General features: G+C 50.9%; 1 protein-coding gene across 1 annotated transcript; it reads left to right on the forward strand.

The window, feature by feature from the left end:
- The first annotated feature begins 818 nt into the window (after positions 1-818).
- Positions 819-15117, forward strand: brpf3b (bromodomain and PHD finger containing, 3b). The gene is made up of 13 exons (XM_036533290.1): positions 819-1405; positions 3884-5462; positions 6396-6552; positions 6853-6984; positions 9133-9261; positions 9619-9931; positions 10122-10436; positions 10763-11362; positions 11592-11673; positions 11793-11887; positions 13503-13600; positions 14175-14329; positions 14871-15117. The coding sequence occupies exons 2-13, from the start codon at positions 3919-3921 to the stop codon at positions 15052-15054; spliced, it is 3804 nt and encodes a 1267-aa protein (XP_036389183.1). The 5' UTR covers positions 819-1405; positions 3884-3918; the 3' UTR covers positions 15055-15117.
- The last annotated feature ends 471 nt before the right edge of the window (positions 15118-15588 follow it).

Genomic DNA, 15588 nt, shown 5'->3' on the forward strand with positions numbered 1-15588 from the left:
CAGTTGTACCCCACCCCGGTATTACTAGAGAACGATTGTTTCTTACGAAGATTATAAGAAAATAATGCCGGTAGATCATCGTAAGACTGTACTTCCAGTCCCAATGTGTTTTGGAAACTGGAAGGAAATGCATCTTGCCTTGGAGGATAATAAGTCATAGCCTACTTCATGCTTGCGCCTCAGTTGCAAAGGCTGTAATGCATGCCCATCTTACACCGTGATAGACCGCAAAGGAGCAATAGAAAGAATCAACGGGTGTAATAAGAAACAGTCAACATAAATATTGCCTCCTGCCCTTATAAAACTAGCCTGGTTTGAGATGCGATTTAACTTGGCTGTTCTTGCGATCGGATATTGAATATTTAAATACTGAAGAGAGAGAGAGAGAAAAAAGTTATAATCTATTTGCAAATTCCTAATAAATGGTATTATTTGCTGAGCCGTTCAGTTGTAGTGATGAACTCCAGTCTTAGTTCCTTCCTGGCACAACTCTTTTAAGATGCATTAATCTGAACAAATCTATAATCTCTCCTAATAAGAAGTTCTACACCCTTCACTGAACGCGGGACGCCTTTGCACTCCACGGAGTTTTCGCACCTCCGAGGAACTTGAAAGGTAACCTTTAGTCATATCACGTAACCTGTAACATGTAGCGCAGGGTGTTTCTGTCATTTAAAACATTGGTTTTCGTCCAGTGTCGGTGTTCTCTGTGTCAGGTAGCCATTTTTCCACCTTTGCGAGACGGTAAGTGGGCCGCGCTTGCATGCAAATTGAACCGCGGGGTGAGAACCAATGCATGTGTGCGTGTGTATGTTTTGAGCGTGGAAGCAGTTGCGCGGTGGTGGCGATGGGGAGGAGGGGGGTTGTGTGGCAACTTGAGAGTTCTCCAGCTAAGTTTGTGTGGCAGAGGACTGCGGCCGCCATATCTTTGGAGGAAAAAAGTCACCTTTATGATACACGGGGAGCGCTGCTACACAGATTGTTCCAGATAGCTATGCTAACGTTAACGCGCAAGCCAGTGCTGTGTAGCCTGCTTTTTTAAAGAAAGGGGCGTGTTCTCGCTATCTTGACTGAAAGCCCCGCTCCTCTTACCCGTACTAACTACAGCACATCTGAGGCTGAAAAAAAATTGCCTCCCTTTGCCAGAAAACCAGGGTATCTAGGTTTCTCGCCCTTTTCCCAAACACACCTTGTCACTGTAGATGGCCGGAGCTACGTGATTCTGACCAAAAACGTTTGGACGAAGACGCAATGGAGGACTGAAGCGCGGAGAGGACGTTTTCGCACCGAAATTTACCGGCTTTTTTCGGCCGAGGTGTAGCTAGCTTGGTAGCCAGCTAGCTACCAAAAAGGAGCCTCGGCACCCGCAAGCGGCCGGTTGCCGAGCTGCCATTTAAAAAATAAGGTAAATATTTTAACGTTTTGAACAGCTTACGAATATTTGTTGTAATTAAATATGGTTGTCGTTGTGTCTTTACGTGGGTATTTTGAACTAGCTCGCCATCGCTTGTTAGCGGGTAGTTAGCTAACTGGCTAAATTACTAGCTGGGCTGGCTAGTTAGCCAGACACTACTTGGTTCTCTCCTTCCCAGTTAACACATCTTTGCAACGCAATGAAAATACGTTTTGACTTTATATTTACTGGATTTTGTAGTGGAGGAACTGCGCTTCCTTGCCTCGGTAATGGCTGTTCTTGCGCTATAACTGTGTCGTGTTGTATAAGAGAACTACTGGGTTATGCAGATGGTGTTAAACGACTAAAATGGCTGACATCTCGTTCTGGAAATAAGGACCTTCAACCTAACTATGTCAGCTGAGACGAAACTCTGCTGGCTGGGTGCTGATTGGCTGCGACCGGGCTTTGACGCAACCGTTGCGCGTAGTGATTGGCTATCAGAGAGCTCTGTTAACCAAGCGGAGTTAGCCAGTAGCTAAGTGGCGGTTTCACGGGATCCAACTAAGCTAGCTGTCCAAAATTCCAGAAAAATCTTATGAAACGTGGACGATAGCAACTTATATTTTACATAACAGATTGGCATAAACTTGTAGTTAGTGGTGATGTAGCTAACCGCAGTCGCGGGAAGATACTTCTGCGTGTCTTTTGCAATAACGTTGGCCTTTAGCCTTAGCTATATTAGCCAGATTAGCTGTGTGACGGCTAAGGGAGATGAAGCAGGGAGATTTCGTGAAAGGCCCGCCCCTTCAACAGTAAAAATAAAAACATACCAATTTGTTTGGCCACGGTCTAAGCCGGAGAGAGGAAAATAAAAAAGAGCTGGCTGTTAGCCCGACCCTCTGACCCATTATTTGCATCCCCTCGCTGCGCTTTGAAGCTCAGCTTTCAAAGAAGCACGTTTACTATTTGCAGTGTGCCAGTCTGCAATCTGCGTTGGCGTTTTGGTTAGAAGTGGCTAGCTAGCTAATCCATGTTACAGCAACAAGCTAGTTACAGTCTAGCTAACGTGCTAGTTGGCTAGCAACGTTTTCGACTCAGCCTTAGCACTAATGAAACGAAGTTTCAGTTAGATCTGTGGTCATTGGTGCGCCAAGAGGGTGTCGCATATTCATTTGTGGAAAGTTTGTGCTCTGTTAGGTAACCAGCGTGAGTTGTTTTGAAAGTTGTGATCTGGATTGCAGTGTGGCTAGTCTGGTTGTTTACCTCCAATATCTTACTGCTTTGTGTTATCCCGCGCATTAGTCATTTGTGCTTGCACGTTGGGGTTGCAAGTAACAATGGAAACAAGTCGAATTAATATATGGCGCCAGTGTGTTTACTGAGTACACAACTGTTTATTGCCCTCCGATCTGCCCCTCTCGTATCGCCTGTGAACTGTGCGTGTGACCCGGCCGCGATCACTTCCGCCTCGACGTGGAACCGCGTTCGCGCAGCGGAACGCGTCAGATTTAAAGGCGCAGGAGCCGCGCATTCCCCCATAAGGATCACATTACATTACGCTGTTGGAATTTAGCAGACGTTTTTATCCAGAACGATTTACAAAGGTTGCAGTTTTATATGTTACCCATTTATACACGTAGATATTTACTGAGACAATTTTGGGTTAAGCGCCTTGCCCGAGGGTACACCAGCAGCGGGGAATTGAACCGGCAAACTTTCAGTAACGAGTCCTACTCCTTAACCACTATGCTACACTGCCGGATTAGACTACACTTTTTTTAATTAACGTAGGAAATTTAAGTGGTTTGGTGAATTTTGTATGAAGCCTACGCAGCGCTATTTATTACACGAAAATGCAATTGTGTGCGGGGTTCTGATGGTTTAATTTCCGTTCCGTATCGCTTACGTTGGCAGTATCGCTAATACAGGTCAGATTAATTCCATCCGTAGTGAATCAGAGGAGAGACAACCAATGGAGCTACCTTGTAGTTAACGTTACTAGAGAAGCGCTGAGTTTGAAATCGTGTTTTGCTTAAAACATGATTGTCATACAGTTGTCAAAAAGACCGAAAAGGCGGCAGCCAGCCAAAAAATGTAGTCGTCATTACTTTTACATAGGGAAATTTATTCCGGGATAGGTTGGGGAAATAATGGGTTGCTTAGTTCTGAAGAACTCCTAATGCTGAGGACTGTGGCTTTGCTGCTCCAAAATGAAACTGCAGCATTTTCTCTCAGTGATAGCATTTTTGGAATTACTCATTGCAGAATCCTACAAACTACAGGCCCCAAACAAATGGAGGAAAAAAATAACTGTGTAATCTGTAATGTCAGTTTTGAAAAAGATAAGCATTCATTACATTGCAGCTCATGGTGTTGGTAAAACAATCATGCTGAAAGGTGTTAAATTGACATCTTAATCTCACTGCTTCCCCCCCCCCCCCCACTGACTACTGTTTTGGTTCCATCTGGCGCCTTTTCCCCCCTCAGGGGCGGGGAGCGGCAGGGTGTGTGCGGGAGAGCCCATGAGGAAGCCGCGGAGGAGGGGCCGCCAGGCTGGGGGAGGCACGGGCGTCGGAGGGGTGGCTGTGGGGGGTAGGGGCGCGCGAGGTGCGGGGGCCCACCAGCGCTCCCCTTCCCCCTACAGCCTGAAGGTGTCCCCCACCCGGGAGACACTGACCTACGCCCAGGCCCAGAAGATGGTGGAGGTAGACCTGGACGGGAGGCTGCACCGGATCAGCATCTTCGACCCGCTGACGGTCATCACCGAGGACGAGATGACCGCCCAGGACATCGCCGAGTGCAACAGCAACAAGGAGAACAGTGAGCAGCCCCTCTTCCCCAGCAGCGCCAAGCTGGGCCGCAAGGTGGCCACGCCCAAAGGCAGGAAGAAGGACGGCAAGCATTCCTCCTCCTCCTCGTCGCAGAACCACCACCCTAACTCCCAGCAGTCCAAGTCCCAGTCTAACTCCTCCCTCCACCCGCACCACCTCCACGGCCCCCTCCCCAAGCCCACCTTCCGAGTGCTGGAGTCCTTCTGCCCCACCGAGGCGCCCCCCCTCCCCACCGCCTACTACCGCTACATCGAGAAGTCGCCCGAGGAGCTGGACACGGAGGCCGAGTACGACATGGACGAGGAGGACCTGGCCTGGCTGGAGATGGTGAACGAGAAGCGGGTGTCGGACGGGCAGGCCTCGGTGTCGCCCGACACCTTCGAGCTGCTGATGGACCGGCTGGAGAAGGAGTCGTACCTGGAGTCGCGGAGCCAGGCGCCGTCCCAGAGCGCCATCGACGAGGACGCCTTCTGCTGCGTCTGCCTGGACGACGAGTGCCTCAACAGCAACGTCATCCTCTTCTGCGACATCTGCAACCTGGCCGTGCACCAGGAGTGCTACGGCGTGCCCTACATCCCCGAGGGCCAGTGGCTGTGCCGCTGCTGCCTGCAGTCGCCCTCCCGGCCCGTGGACTGCGTCCTCTGCCCCAACCGGGGAGGGGCCTTCAAGCAGACCAGCGACGGGCGCTGGGCGCACGTGGTGTGCGCCATCTGGATCCCCGAGGTGTGCTTCGCCAACACCGTCTTCCTGGAGCCCGTGGAGGGTGTGGACAACATCCCGCCAGCCCGCTGGAAGCTCACCTGCTACCTGTGCAAGCAGAAGGGCCGCGGTGCCTCCATCCAGTGCCACAAGGCCAACTGCTACACGGCCTTCCACGTCACCTGCGCCCAGCGGGCCGGCCTCTTCATGAAGATCGACCCCGTGCGCGAGACCACCGTCAACGGCACCACCTTCTCGGTGAAGAAAACGGCCTTCTGCGACGCCCACTCCCCGCCTGGGGGCGAGCGCCGGGGCGGGGTGGGCTCGGACGAGGAGTCGTCCGGCAGGCTGGTGGGGGGCCGGGGCAACAGGGGCCGCAGCGCCTACACCCAGAGCCCCGCCCTACAGACGACGCATCGGCGGGCCGGCAAGAAGGCCTCCAGGGTGCTGAAGAAGAAGGCCAAGAAGAGCCTGGAGGCTGCGTCGCGCCGCGCGGCCATGCCGCTGGTCACCGTGCCGCAGATCCCCGCGCATAGGTCAGGCTGCTGGTGCTACGCCTCCGACACACACCTGACATTCATTACATCACATTACAGGCATTAAGCAGATGCTCTTATCCAGAACGACTTACATTGGTTAGAATGTTACATACACACATACGTAAACACCTGGGTTTAAGACATTACGTTACATTATTTACATTATTGTCATTCAGCAGACGCTCTTTACCCAGAGCGACTTGCACAGATTACAGTTTTTACATCGGTATCCATTTATACAGCTGGATATTTACTGAGGCAACTGTGGGTTAAGTACCTTGCCCAGGGGTACAGCGGCATTGTTCCAGCAGGGGATCGAACCAGCAACCTTTCAGTTGCAAGTCCTGCCCCTTAACCGCTACGCTACACTGCTGCTCATCACCATGCAGAAGTCCTTATCCAGAAGTAAAAAGGAGAGAATACTCTTGCAGTTAGAGCATCGTTGCAGTCTTATTACATGTCCATTCCGTGATGGTAATAAGTAAATTTGTTGGTTGGTTAGTAAGTTTTTTTTCTTTGTTAATAAGCTGTTATCACCTGCAGAAGTCCCTATACATTACATTACCTTCATTTAGCAGACGCTGTTATCCAGAGCTACTTCCAGCACAAAAGAACAGAAATATATCCATTCAAGTTGAACGAGCAACAGGGTCAGACTAGGTGTGAAAAGGAGAGAATTCACTTGATGTCAGAGTATCAGTGCAGTCTTATCACATGTTCGTGCTGTGATGGTATTAAGTTGATTTGTTGGTTAGTTAGTAAGTTGTGATGTTAATAAGCCAGGTGTTAATATGTGGATAAAATCATGAACAGTGATGCATGTGTTCATATGTAGAGTGTGTGTATGTGATTGTGTGTGTGTGTGTGTGTGTGTGTGTGGGGAGAAAATCTCAGATGACACATAAATCAATCCCGGCCTGCGTCCTGCAGGTTGAACAAAATCTGCAAGGGGATTCTGCTGCAGAGGAAGAACCAGTTCATGCAGAGGCTGCACAACTACTGGCTGCTGAAGCGGCAGTCGCGTAATGGGGTACCTCTGATCCGGCGCCTGCACTCACACCTGCAGGCCCAGAGGAGCGCAGAGCAGGTGAGGGGTCCGGGCGGCCCCGGGGGATGGGCGGGGAGGGGGGAGGGGGCCCGAAAGGCACTCGCAAAGAACGCAGGGGATCCCTTATCTGCAGAAGGATCTCTTACAACAGCACTGACCATTCAGCCCTGAGCTCTGTGTTTACTCCCTGTGTTTAGCCTGGCCCGCCTTTATTGTTGATGTGTTGCATTGTGTGGTGTAGTGTCTTTGTGTGTGTGTGTAAGCAAACTGGATTCGGGTTGCACTGAACTTTCTTGTGTTTATTTCCGTGTGTGTGTGTGTGTGTGTGTGCGCACGCAGACGGAGCCAGACGAGAAGGTGAGCGCGGTGAGGGAGGAGCTGAAGTACTGGCAGAAGCTGCGGCACGACCTGGAGAGAGCCAGGCTCTTAGTGGAGCTCATCCGTAAGAGGGAGAAGCTGAAGAGGGAGCAGGTAGGAGCTCAGCAGGGTTTCACTGAGAGACTAACCCTAACCCTGGAGAGAGCCAGGCTCTTAGCGGAGGGAGAAGCTGAAGAGGGAGCAGGTAGGAAATGCAGCAGGGTTTCACTGAGAGACTAACCCTAACCCTGGAGAGAGCCAGGCTCTTAGCGGAGGGAGAAGCTGAAGAGGGAGCAGGTAGGAAATGCAGCAGGGTTTCACTGAGAGACTAACCCTAACCCTGGAGAGAGCCAGGCTCTTAGCAGAGGGAGAAGCTGAAGAGGGAGCAGGTAGGAAATGCAGCAGGGTTTCACTGAGAGACTAACCCTAACCCTGGAGAGAGCCAGGCTCTTAGCAGAGGGAGAAGCTGAAGAGGGAGCAGGTAGGAAATGCAGCAGGGTTTCACTGAGAGACTAACCCTAACCCTGGAGAGAGCCAGGCTCTTAGCAGAGGGAGAAGCTGAAGAGGGAGCAGGTAGGAGCGCAGCAGGGTTTCACTGAGAGACTAACCCTAACCCTGGAGAGAGCCAGGCTCTTAGCGGAGGGAGAAGCTGAAGAGGGAGCAGGTAGGAGCGCAGCAGGGTTTCACTGAGAGACTAACCCTAACCCTGGAGAGAGCCAGGCTCTTAGCGGAGGGAGAAGCTGAAGAGGGAGCAGGTAGGAGCGCAGCAGGGTTTCACTGAGAGACTAACCCTAACCCTGGAGAGAGCCAGGCTCTTAGCAGAGGGAGAAGCTGAAGAGGGAGCAGGTAGGAGCGCAGCAGGGTTTCACTGAGAGACTAACCCTAACCCTGGAGAGAGCCAGGCTCCTAGCTGAGGGAGAAGCTGAAGAGGGAGCAGGTAGGAATGCAGGGGGAGAGACTGGACACAGGCCTGAGCCCAGTAAACATGGCATGATGCTGTACACTGGGCTTGTTCAGAAACTAACCTCTGTTGAAACGCATGCTGAAGAGCTCTCGCAATCCAGGTCACCAACTCTGACCTGCAGTTGTATTTCTACAGAAACTCATAACATGCCTATGGACTCTTAATGTGTGTTGCTTCCTAAGGGATTTAACATGGGGGGGGGGGGGGGGGGGGGGAATGGGCTGATTAGGATTATGTGTCACCCGAAAGGCTGAGTTTGGAACTTTTTCCTGGAACCAGCTCAGTCCCCATAATTAACCTTAACAGCACATCGTCTCTTAAATTTTATTTGCCTCATCCCAGAAGTTTTCGTAATAAGCCTCTTCATCACTTTTTGACCTTTTAGCTAATAAAACTGCTCTTGCATAAACGGAACGTAGCTTCTGTGTTTGTTGGCAATTGTTTGGTTGCGGATGTAGATTGCTCTAGCAAGAGCAGCAGGTACTGATAATTACTTTGTTTTGAAAGGAATTGTCGGCTGCTATCTGGTTCAAGACAAAAATGATAGATTTTATAGTCAGTGAAGACATTCTGCAGTAATGTAGGGGAAGTGTAATTTTACCCATTTAAAGACTATATGGAATGGTTCATAATTAAGTGTTAAGTATGATTGTTTATTTGTAAAGAACATAAAGGACAGCATTTTACATCAGTGGTGACATTATTTAATTTATCTGCTGACAGTTACTAAGTAATTACCCAAACCAGGAGTGGAGTGGAACATTTAATCCTTTATTTGTAAATGCAGTTAAAAGTTGTAGGAAAAGTATAACTGTAAGTTTATATAGTATATATAATGTTGTATAACATGCATCAAATGCCTGTTTCCACATTGGGGAGCTCAGTGCTGCAGAGCTGTCTACTCCTGTTGGTGTTGCAGGCTTATCTGTAGCTCCAAACCTAAGTTGTGGGCGGTGAAGAGGTATTTTTGATTCATGCCTGTAATACAGTCTGCTAAGGCTGAATCTTGTTTTCCTTGACAGATGTTCTCCTGTGTGGTTCAGTTGAACTGAGCAGAGGGCACTCAGTGTACTCAAGAACTTTGTCAGGACTAACTTTTCCGTTTGCCTGTAAGAGCTGATATTGAGTTTGCACAGCAAGATGGTTGCCTGAATTAATCAATAGAAATGGGAAAAGATGTTTATATCGCCATGCATAATGTATTATTGTGTCTGAAGATGGAAACTTGGGCTTTAACTTTGCAGAGAGAGAGGGACCGCCTGTGGCTTGCTTGCCTGACTGGTCTCGTGTCTCCGCAGGTGAAGGTGCACCAGGCGGCCCTGGAGCTGCAGCTGACCCCCGCGCTGGTGCTGCTTCGCTCCACCCTGGACCAGCTGCAGGAGAAAGACCCCGCGCAGATTTTCGCCCAGCCCGTCAACCTCAAGGAGGTGTGTGTGGGTCGTGCTACTGCTGTCTTTAAACCACCTCTGTACTGGGGTGGGCTGGGTTTGAACCACTGCTCTACTGGCATGGCCTGGGTTTGAACCACTTCTATACTGGGCTGGGCTGGGTTTGAACCACTGCTGTACTGGCATGGGCTGGGTTTTAACCACTGCTGTACTGGGATGATTAACCCTGGCAGATGGCTGTCAAACATAACGACATGACTGCAAGATCCTTTCTCCCCTCCTCATCCTGCTTCTGCTTGCTTCTGTTTCTGTGCATCGAATATGCGCCGGTCTAACTGCTTGCTTCTGTTTCCGTGTGTCTAACGTGTGTCGTCTCCTTTGCCGCGTGTTTGCCAGGTGCCGGACTACCTGGAGTTCATCACCCAGCCCATGGACTTCTCCACCATGCGCTCCAAGCTGGAGGCGCACAACTACCGCACGCTGGCCGAGCTGGAGGGCGACTTCAACTTGATGGTGGCCAACTGCCTGCGCTACAACGCCCGGGACACGGTCTTTCACCGGGCGGCGGTGCGCTTGCGTGACCTCGGGGGCGCCATCCTGCGGCACGCCCACCGGCAGGCCCACAGCACTGGGCTGGACCCCGAAACCGGCATGCACCTGCCGGACTCCCCGCACAAAAACGACTACTACCGCTGCTCCTGGGAGGACGGTGAGCGCCGGGGGGAGGCAACCGCAGGGGCAGGGGAAGCCAAACTGTAAGGTGAAATTTAGCCCCTTTGACAAAAGGAGTAACACTCTCCCCCTCTCTCCCCCTCTCTCCCCCTCTCTCCCCCTCTCTCTTTCCCCCCCTCTGCCTCTCTCTGTCCCTCTCTCCCCTCTCTCTGCCTCTCTCCTTGCAGTGGACACGCTCCTGGTCCCGGAGAATCGGCTGCACCTGTCCCCGGAGGACCAGCTGAAGGAGCTGCTGGACAAGCTGGACATGGTGACGTCGATGCGCTCGAGCGGCGCCCGCACCCGCCGTATCCGCCTGCTGCGCCGCGAGATCAACAGCATCCGCCACAAGCTGGGCCAGCAGCAGCAGCGCCACCTGCTGGCGCTCAACGGCAGCGTCAAGGAGGAAGAGGAGGAGGAGGAGGGCGAGGGCGAGGAGGAGGGCCGGGAGAGAGGCGGCGCCGCCGATAATTCGCACATATCCTCCGCCACGCCCGAGAACGGTGAGAGACCCTGGTTTCTTTTCCCTGCTGTGCTTAAGCAGTGCTTACAGTGATTTAAGTCTGGAGTTAAGTGGCCAGCAGTGTGGCATAGTGGTAAGGAGCAGGACTCGTAACTCGCTGGGACTCTGCTGTTTTGCCGTTGGGCAAGGTACTTAATGCAGAGTTGCCTCCGTAAATATCCAGCTGCATAAACGGATAAAGTTGTAAAATGCTCAGGATAAGAGTGTCTGATATATGGCGGTAATGTAAAGTTTAAGTGGTGCTTATGTTGGAGATTTGTTTTTGTCTTAAGTCTGTTTTTCCCTTTTTTTTTCTCCTCCCTTCAGAGGACATGAAGTCTACCCCTCCACCAACGCTAGAACCCACGAGTCCCGCCCTGTCCCATCCCCAGGGAGACGCCCCCCAGGACCCGCCCACCCTGCGGCCGGTGATGGGCGAGCCGAGAACCCCCGGGCGTTCGCACAAGCGCCTGAAATCGGACAGTGAGGGCTCAGGCGGGGGCGGCAGTCAGGGGACGGGCAGCAGCAACGGCGGCGGGGGCGAGGAGGCGAAGAGCCCCCCCGCCGAGGCCAAGCTGGTGAACGGCCTCTCCGGGCCCGAGGCCCCGCCCGCCGCCACCACCCCTCCCGCCATCGGCGTAGGCCGCCGCACCTCCATCCTCTTCAAGAAGGCAAAAAACGGGGCCAAGCTACTGAAAGACAAAGAGAGCTCGTTACAGAACGGGGCCGGGGGCGGGGAGGACACGCACAGCACCGGCCCCGCCCCCAGCCCTGCCCCTACCCCGCCTGCAGCTGTGCCCCCCCAGCCTGCACTCCAAACTCCGCCCCGTCCTCCCTCACCGACCACCCCCAAGCAAAGACCCCGCAGCCTCAGCGCCAGCTCGGAGAGCGAGGGGGAGAAGTCCCCCCCCCACGCCCGAGAGGGAGGTGAGGCTGCTCTGCCCGGACAGACCTTCTCATCGCTATCAACAGATTTCTTTAACACACTGATTTAGACATTCTGTGTGGATAGTTTATTTTAATTATGGGCTGTCATGTTATGGTATGGGCTAATTAAAGTACTGTTGATAGTAAGCACAGTAAGCTGTCTGGGTCATGTCTTGTCGCCCAGGGCTTTACTGTGTCAGGTGCTGAACTCTTGTTTGTTGCCTTCCAGGCCTGACGAATGGTTTCAGGAAGCACAGAGACAGCTGTTCAGACTCTGAGTGCAGCGCCTCCCCCTCCTTCCATAAAGAGAGGTGAGCCTCCCTCTCCCCCTGAAATTGGTCTCTCAGCCTTTACGACCCAACATGCGTAACATTCATTAATACGTTGTAAAAGCCGGTTTACTGAGATGGCTGCTCTTCTTTCCCTTCAGTGTTTCACCACCCAAACGCAGCCGAGGGAAACCAGCACTTTCCAAAGTCCCCTTCCTGGATGGTGTTAACGGAGATTCGGACTATACTGGTACAGGTGGGTTGGTACAGGCGGCTGAGAGTGATGGGAGTCAGGTGCTGCGGTGTTGATGTATTTTCCCATTCGCATTAATCTTTGCTGTAGTCACAAATTAAACTGTCTTGTTTGTGCAGCACATCTTAATGAGGGCAGGTCTTGAATGTGGACTTAAAACTACTACCTGTCCCCAAACCCTGGGTAGGAATCTTTGAAGCTCTATATCTTTCTTCTCAATGGACTTCTTCTCAAAAAAAAATTATTAAAGAAAAATTATTCAAGGAAAAACCATTTCCAAGGAACTCTTATTTAAACTTATTACTGCAAAAATAGAAATTCGTACAGCCCTGTGGACTTAAAAGGTCACTTTGAGTAAAAAGATGTGAAGTGGAAGTGAGTGAAAGCGGGGAGTCCTGTCCTGCTGGGGAGTCTTTCACTCCACACGCTGCGAGCCGCTGGGTGAGACTGCCATTGAGTCCGCGCGGCTCCTTTCCATCAGTTATCAATAAAACCCCTCCGTGCCTGTCTGATTAATAGCGTGGATGATTAACAAATTACATTTGCTTAAAAAATATGTAAATGTTTGAAGTGCCTTAATTATCTGAAGTCAAACTAGATTTGTTTTTTTTTTAGCCGCTGTTTCACGCTGAGAGGTATCAGCAGTGCTTAATGGCTTTCAGCATGGTCCTCCCTGCTGTTTCCACGCGCCTCTTTTAATGACGACTCCTTTCCACTCTTGTTTTTCCACGGGTAAAATATACAGCTTGTTTTATTGTAGATCACGTTTTCCGTGTTGTATAAAATGCACATCTCAGCAGGAGAGGAAAGCTACGCTGCTTAGCGGGCAGTGCTGACCATAAAAAAAAAATCCATGAAAGATGAATTTTGCCTTGCTTTCAGCACCCCCTTATCCTTCATACGATGTGATCAAGGTTAAGCTGGCTAATTCATAAATTTATGCCGTAAAAGAGTGAGCAGCTCTCAGTTGGCTGCATAATATAACCTATTTAGACCCACACTAAACCTTAGCAGCTTTTTTATTTTACATAATAGCTGTGGCATGCAGTATGGTGTATGGTAGTTTTATGCAGTTTTAATGGAGCAAAAAAGATTTTTTTTTCACTGTTACCTGATACAAAGGTGTCAGTTATCAGTATGTTTTATTCGACTAATTGGCAGATACAAAGAAGTGTGTTCTGTGTATTGTAGTTGACTCGGGTGGAAATGGTTGTATGCACAGTCCCAGTGATGTAAAATAACTGCAACTCGAAAGCACATTGCAGTTACTTTGCCTTGTGAAGAGGCCCGATTGCCTGGTTGAGTGAGTCTCACATTGACAAGCCTGGCTTGTTGGGTTTATCAAATGAGTTGGTCTGGACGAGGCTCGCCCAGTTGAGCACTCTCTCTGCCCTTCATTTCTGATTTCATGTTGGCTGATTGATTCATCTTGATTTCTAATGCCTCTTTGACTGCTTTCCCTGGGTGCAAAGGTTACAAAGAGGTTACACACGCACACCGACGGTTCAGAGGGAGGTGGGAGCACACTGATTTTTAAGTCTGCATTCATATCTCCTCTGTCCGTCTGTCTCTGTCCGTCTGTCTCTGTCTGTCTGTCTGTCTGTCTGTCTGTGTGCAGGCAGCAGCCTCCTCATGCCATTTGAAAACGGAGCGGAGCTGGAGCCTTTGGACCTGGTTTGGGCAAAGTGTCGCGGGTACCCCTCCTACCCCGCTCTGGTGAGTCCATGCAGCATGCAGCCGTGCATGCGGATTCACACTCCGAATCGCACACACAATCAGGGTGACATGTAACATGAGAGCGTGTGTGGGGTTTACACAGGCTCAGGGCTGAGGGAAGAACACGTTACCCTGCAGAACATTACATCGTAAATATCAGTGCTGCACTTTGAGGAATGAGTGGCATTAGGCTTTCCATTCATAAGAAAAGAAGTGACTTTGACGTCATACTTAATATTTGCAAACATGCACATCTCTTGGATCTTCATAAGAATACCATTTCATTTCAATCAGTGCTTTACAAAGGAGGATTATAGCAGATGCAGCTGCTGGTGTACCTATAGGCAAGACACTTAACCCTCAGTTGCCTCAGTAAATATCCAGCTGTGTAAGTGGATAAAACTGTAGCATATACAAGTCGCTCTGGATAAGAGTGTCTGCTTAATGACAGTAATGTAATGAATGATGAGAACTGAATGGTCCAAGGTCCGATGCACACTTCGCTGGTTTCATAGGAGCTTGTTCTCCAAAGTCCGTTGCAGTGTTGGAACTGAAGCCCTCCCTCTTTCCGTAGATCATTGACCCAGACATGCCCCAGGAGGGCCTGCTCCACAACGGCGTTCCCATCCCGGTCCCTCCCCTGGAGGTGCTGAAGCTGGGGGAGCAGAGACAGGAGGAGGCGGGGGAGAAGCTCTTCCTCGTGCTCTTCTTCGACAACAAGAGGACCTGGTGAGACCGGCGGGGCCAGGAAGGGGTTAACGTTTAACCCTTTCGCTGCCTGACCGCTCCGCATCTTTTGAGGGTTTAGCTCATGCAGGCAGCATGACTGGCTGCCTTCCAGAAGTACCGTGGGTGTACCTGCTGGGTGTTGTGTTATCGCATCTCGGGGAGTTATTTCGATTGAGCGTGATAAATGGTGCTCGGCAGTACTCGGGAGCAGTTTGGCATTAAATTACCCACGATCCAGTTACAGAGAGTTTTGTTCCGGCACATAGCTTGTTGTATTGTCCTGACTGACTGGTGTTATCCAGCTGGCCCAGGTTTTTGTGTGTGTGTGTCCATACTCCTCTGTGTGTTGGTGTGTGTGTATTTCAGTGTCCCTGTGTGTGTCAGTTTGTTCGTGGCTGTGCCCCTGTGTGTGTGTGTGTGTGTGTGTGTGTGTGTGTGTGTGTGTGTGTGTGTGTGTGTGTGTGTGTGTGTGTGTGTGTCATGCGTGGGTGTCACACTTGCGTCTCCACGGTGCTGAGCGGCTCTATCTCGCCCCCTGCAGGCAGTGGCTGCCGCGGGACAAGGTGCTGCCTCTGGGCGTGGACGACACGGCGGACAAGCTGCGCATGATGGAGGGCAGGAAGACCAGCATACGCAAGTCCGTGCAGGTGGCCTACGACCGCGCCATGATCCACCTGAGCCGCGTGCGTGGAGACCACGCCTTCGTCACCTCCAGCTACCTGTAGGGGGTGCCCCCTACCTGTGGAGAGCGGAGGGTCTGGCAGCTCGCCTGTGTCACATTTAATTACACCTGGAAAGGGGGGGGGGACAGGAGGGGAGGGGGAAGGGGAGTCTGATCCAGGGCTGGGCTTACTTGTGATGGGAGAAAGGGGAAAAGGCCGTGCTGTCAGAGGCTGTACTCGCAGGACCCATGTGCGGCTGTCCAAAGAGAGCCTGCACAGAACTTGCGTGGTGCTCGTGAGCGCCCCCTAATGGTTTGGGGGAGCCGCAGTAGTTGGAGCAAAGTTCAGTAGAACTGCTCCCTTTTGCAAAGACTACTATCAAGGAAGATATGTTTGGGAAAGAAAATTCACTTTTTTCATATTTATACAAAAAAATAGAAAAAGCAACAAAAAAACAACACAAAGTACGAATGGATCACTGCCATTTTCTTACAATAGCTTTTTACTTTTTAATATTTTACAACCACTTCTTGTACATTGGAAAGACACATTCATGTATATATGTATGTTAATATCATGACGTACCTTTAATTTTAT

This window comes from Megalops cyprinoides, chromosome 7 (assembly GCF_013368585.1).
Source record: "Megalops cyprinoides isolate fMegCyp1 chromosome 7, fMegCyp1.pri, whole genome shotgun sequence".
In the NCBI taxonomy this organism is placed as follows: Eukaryota; Metazoa; Chordata; class Actinopteri; order Elopiformes; family Megalopidae; genus Megalops; species Megalops cyprinoides.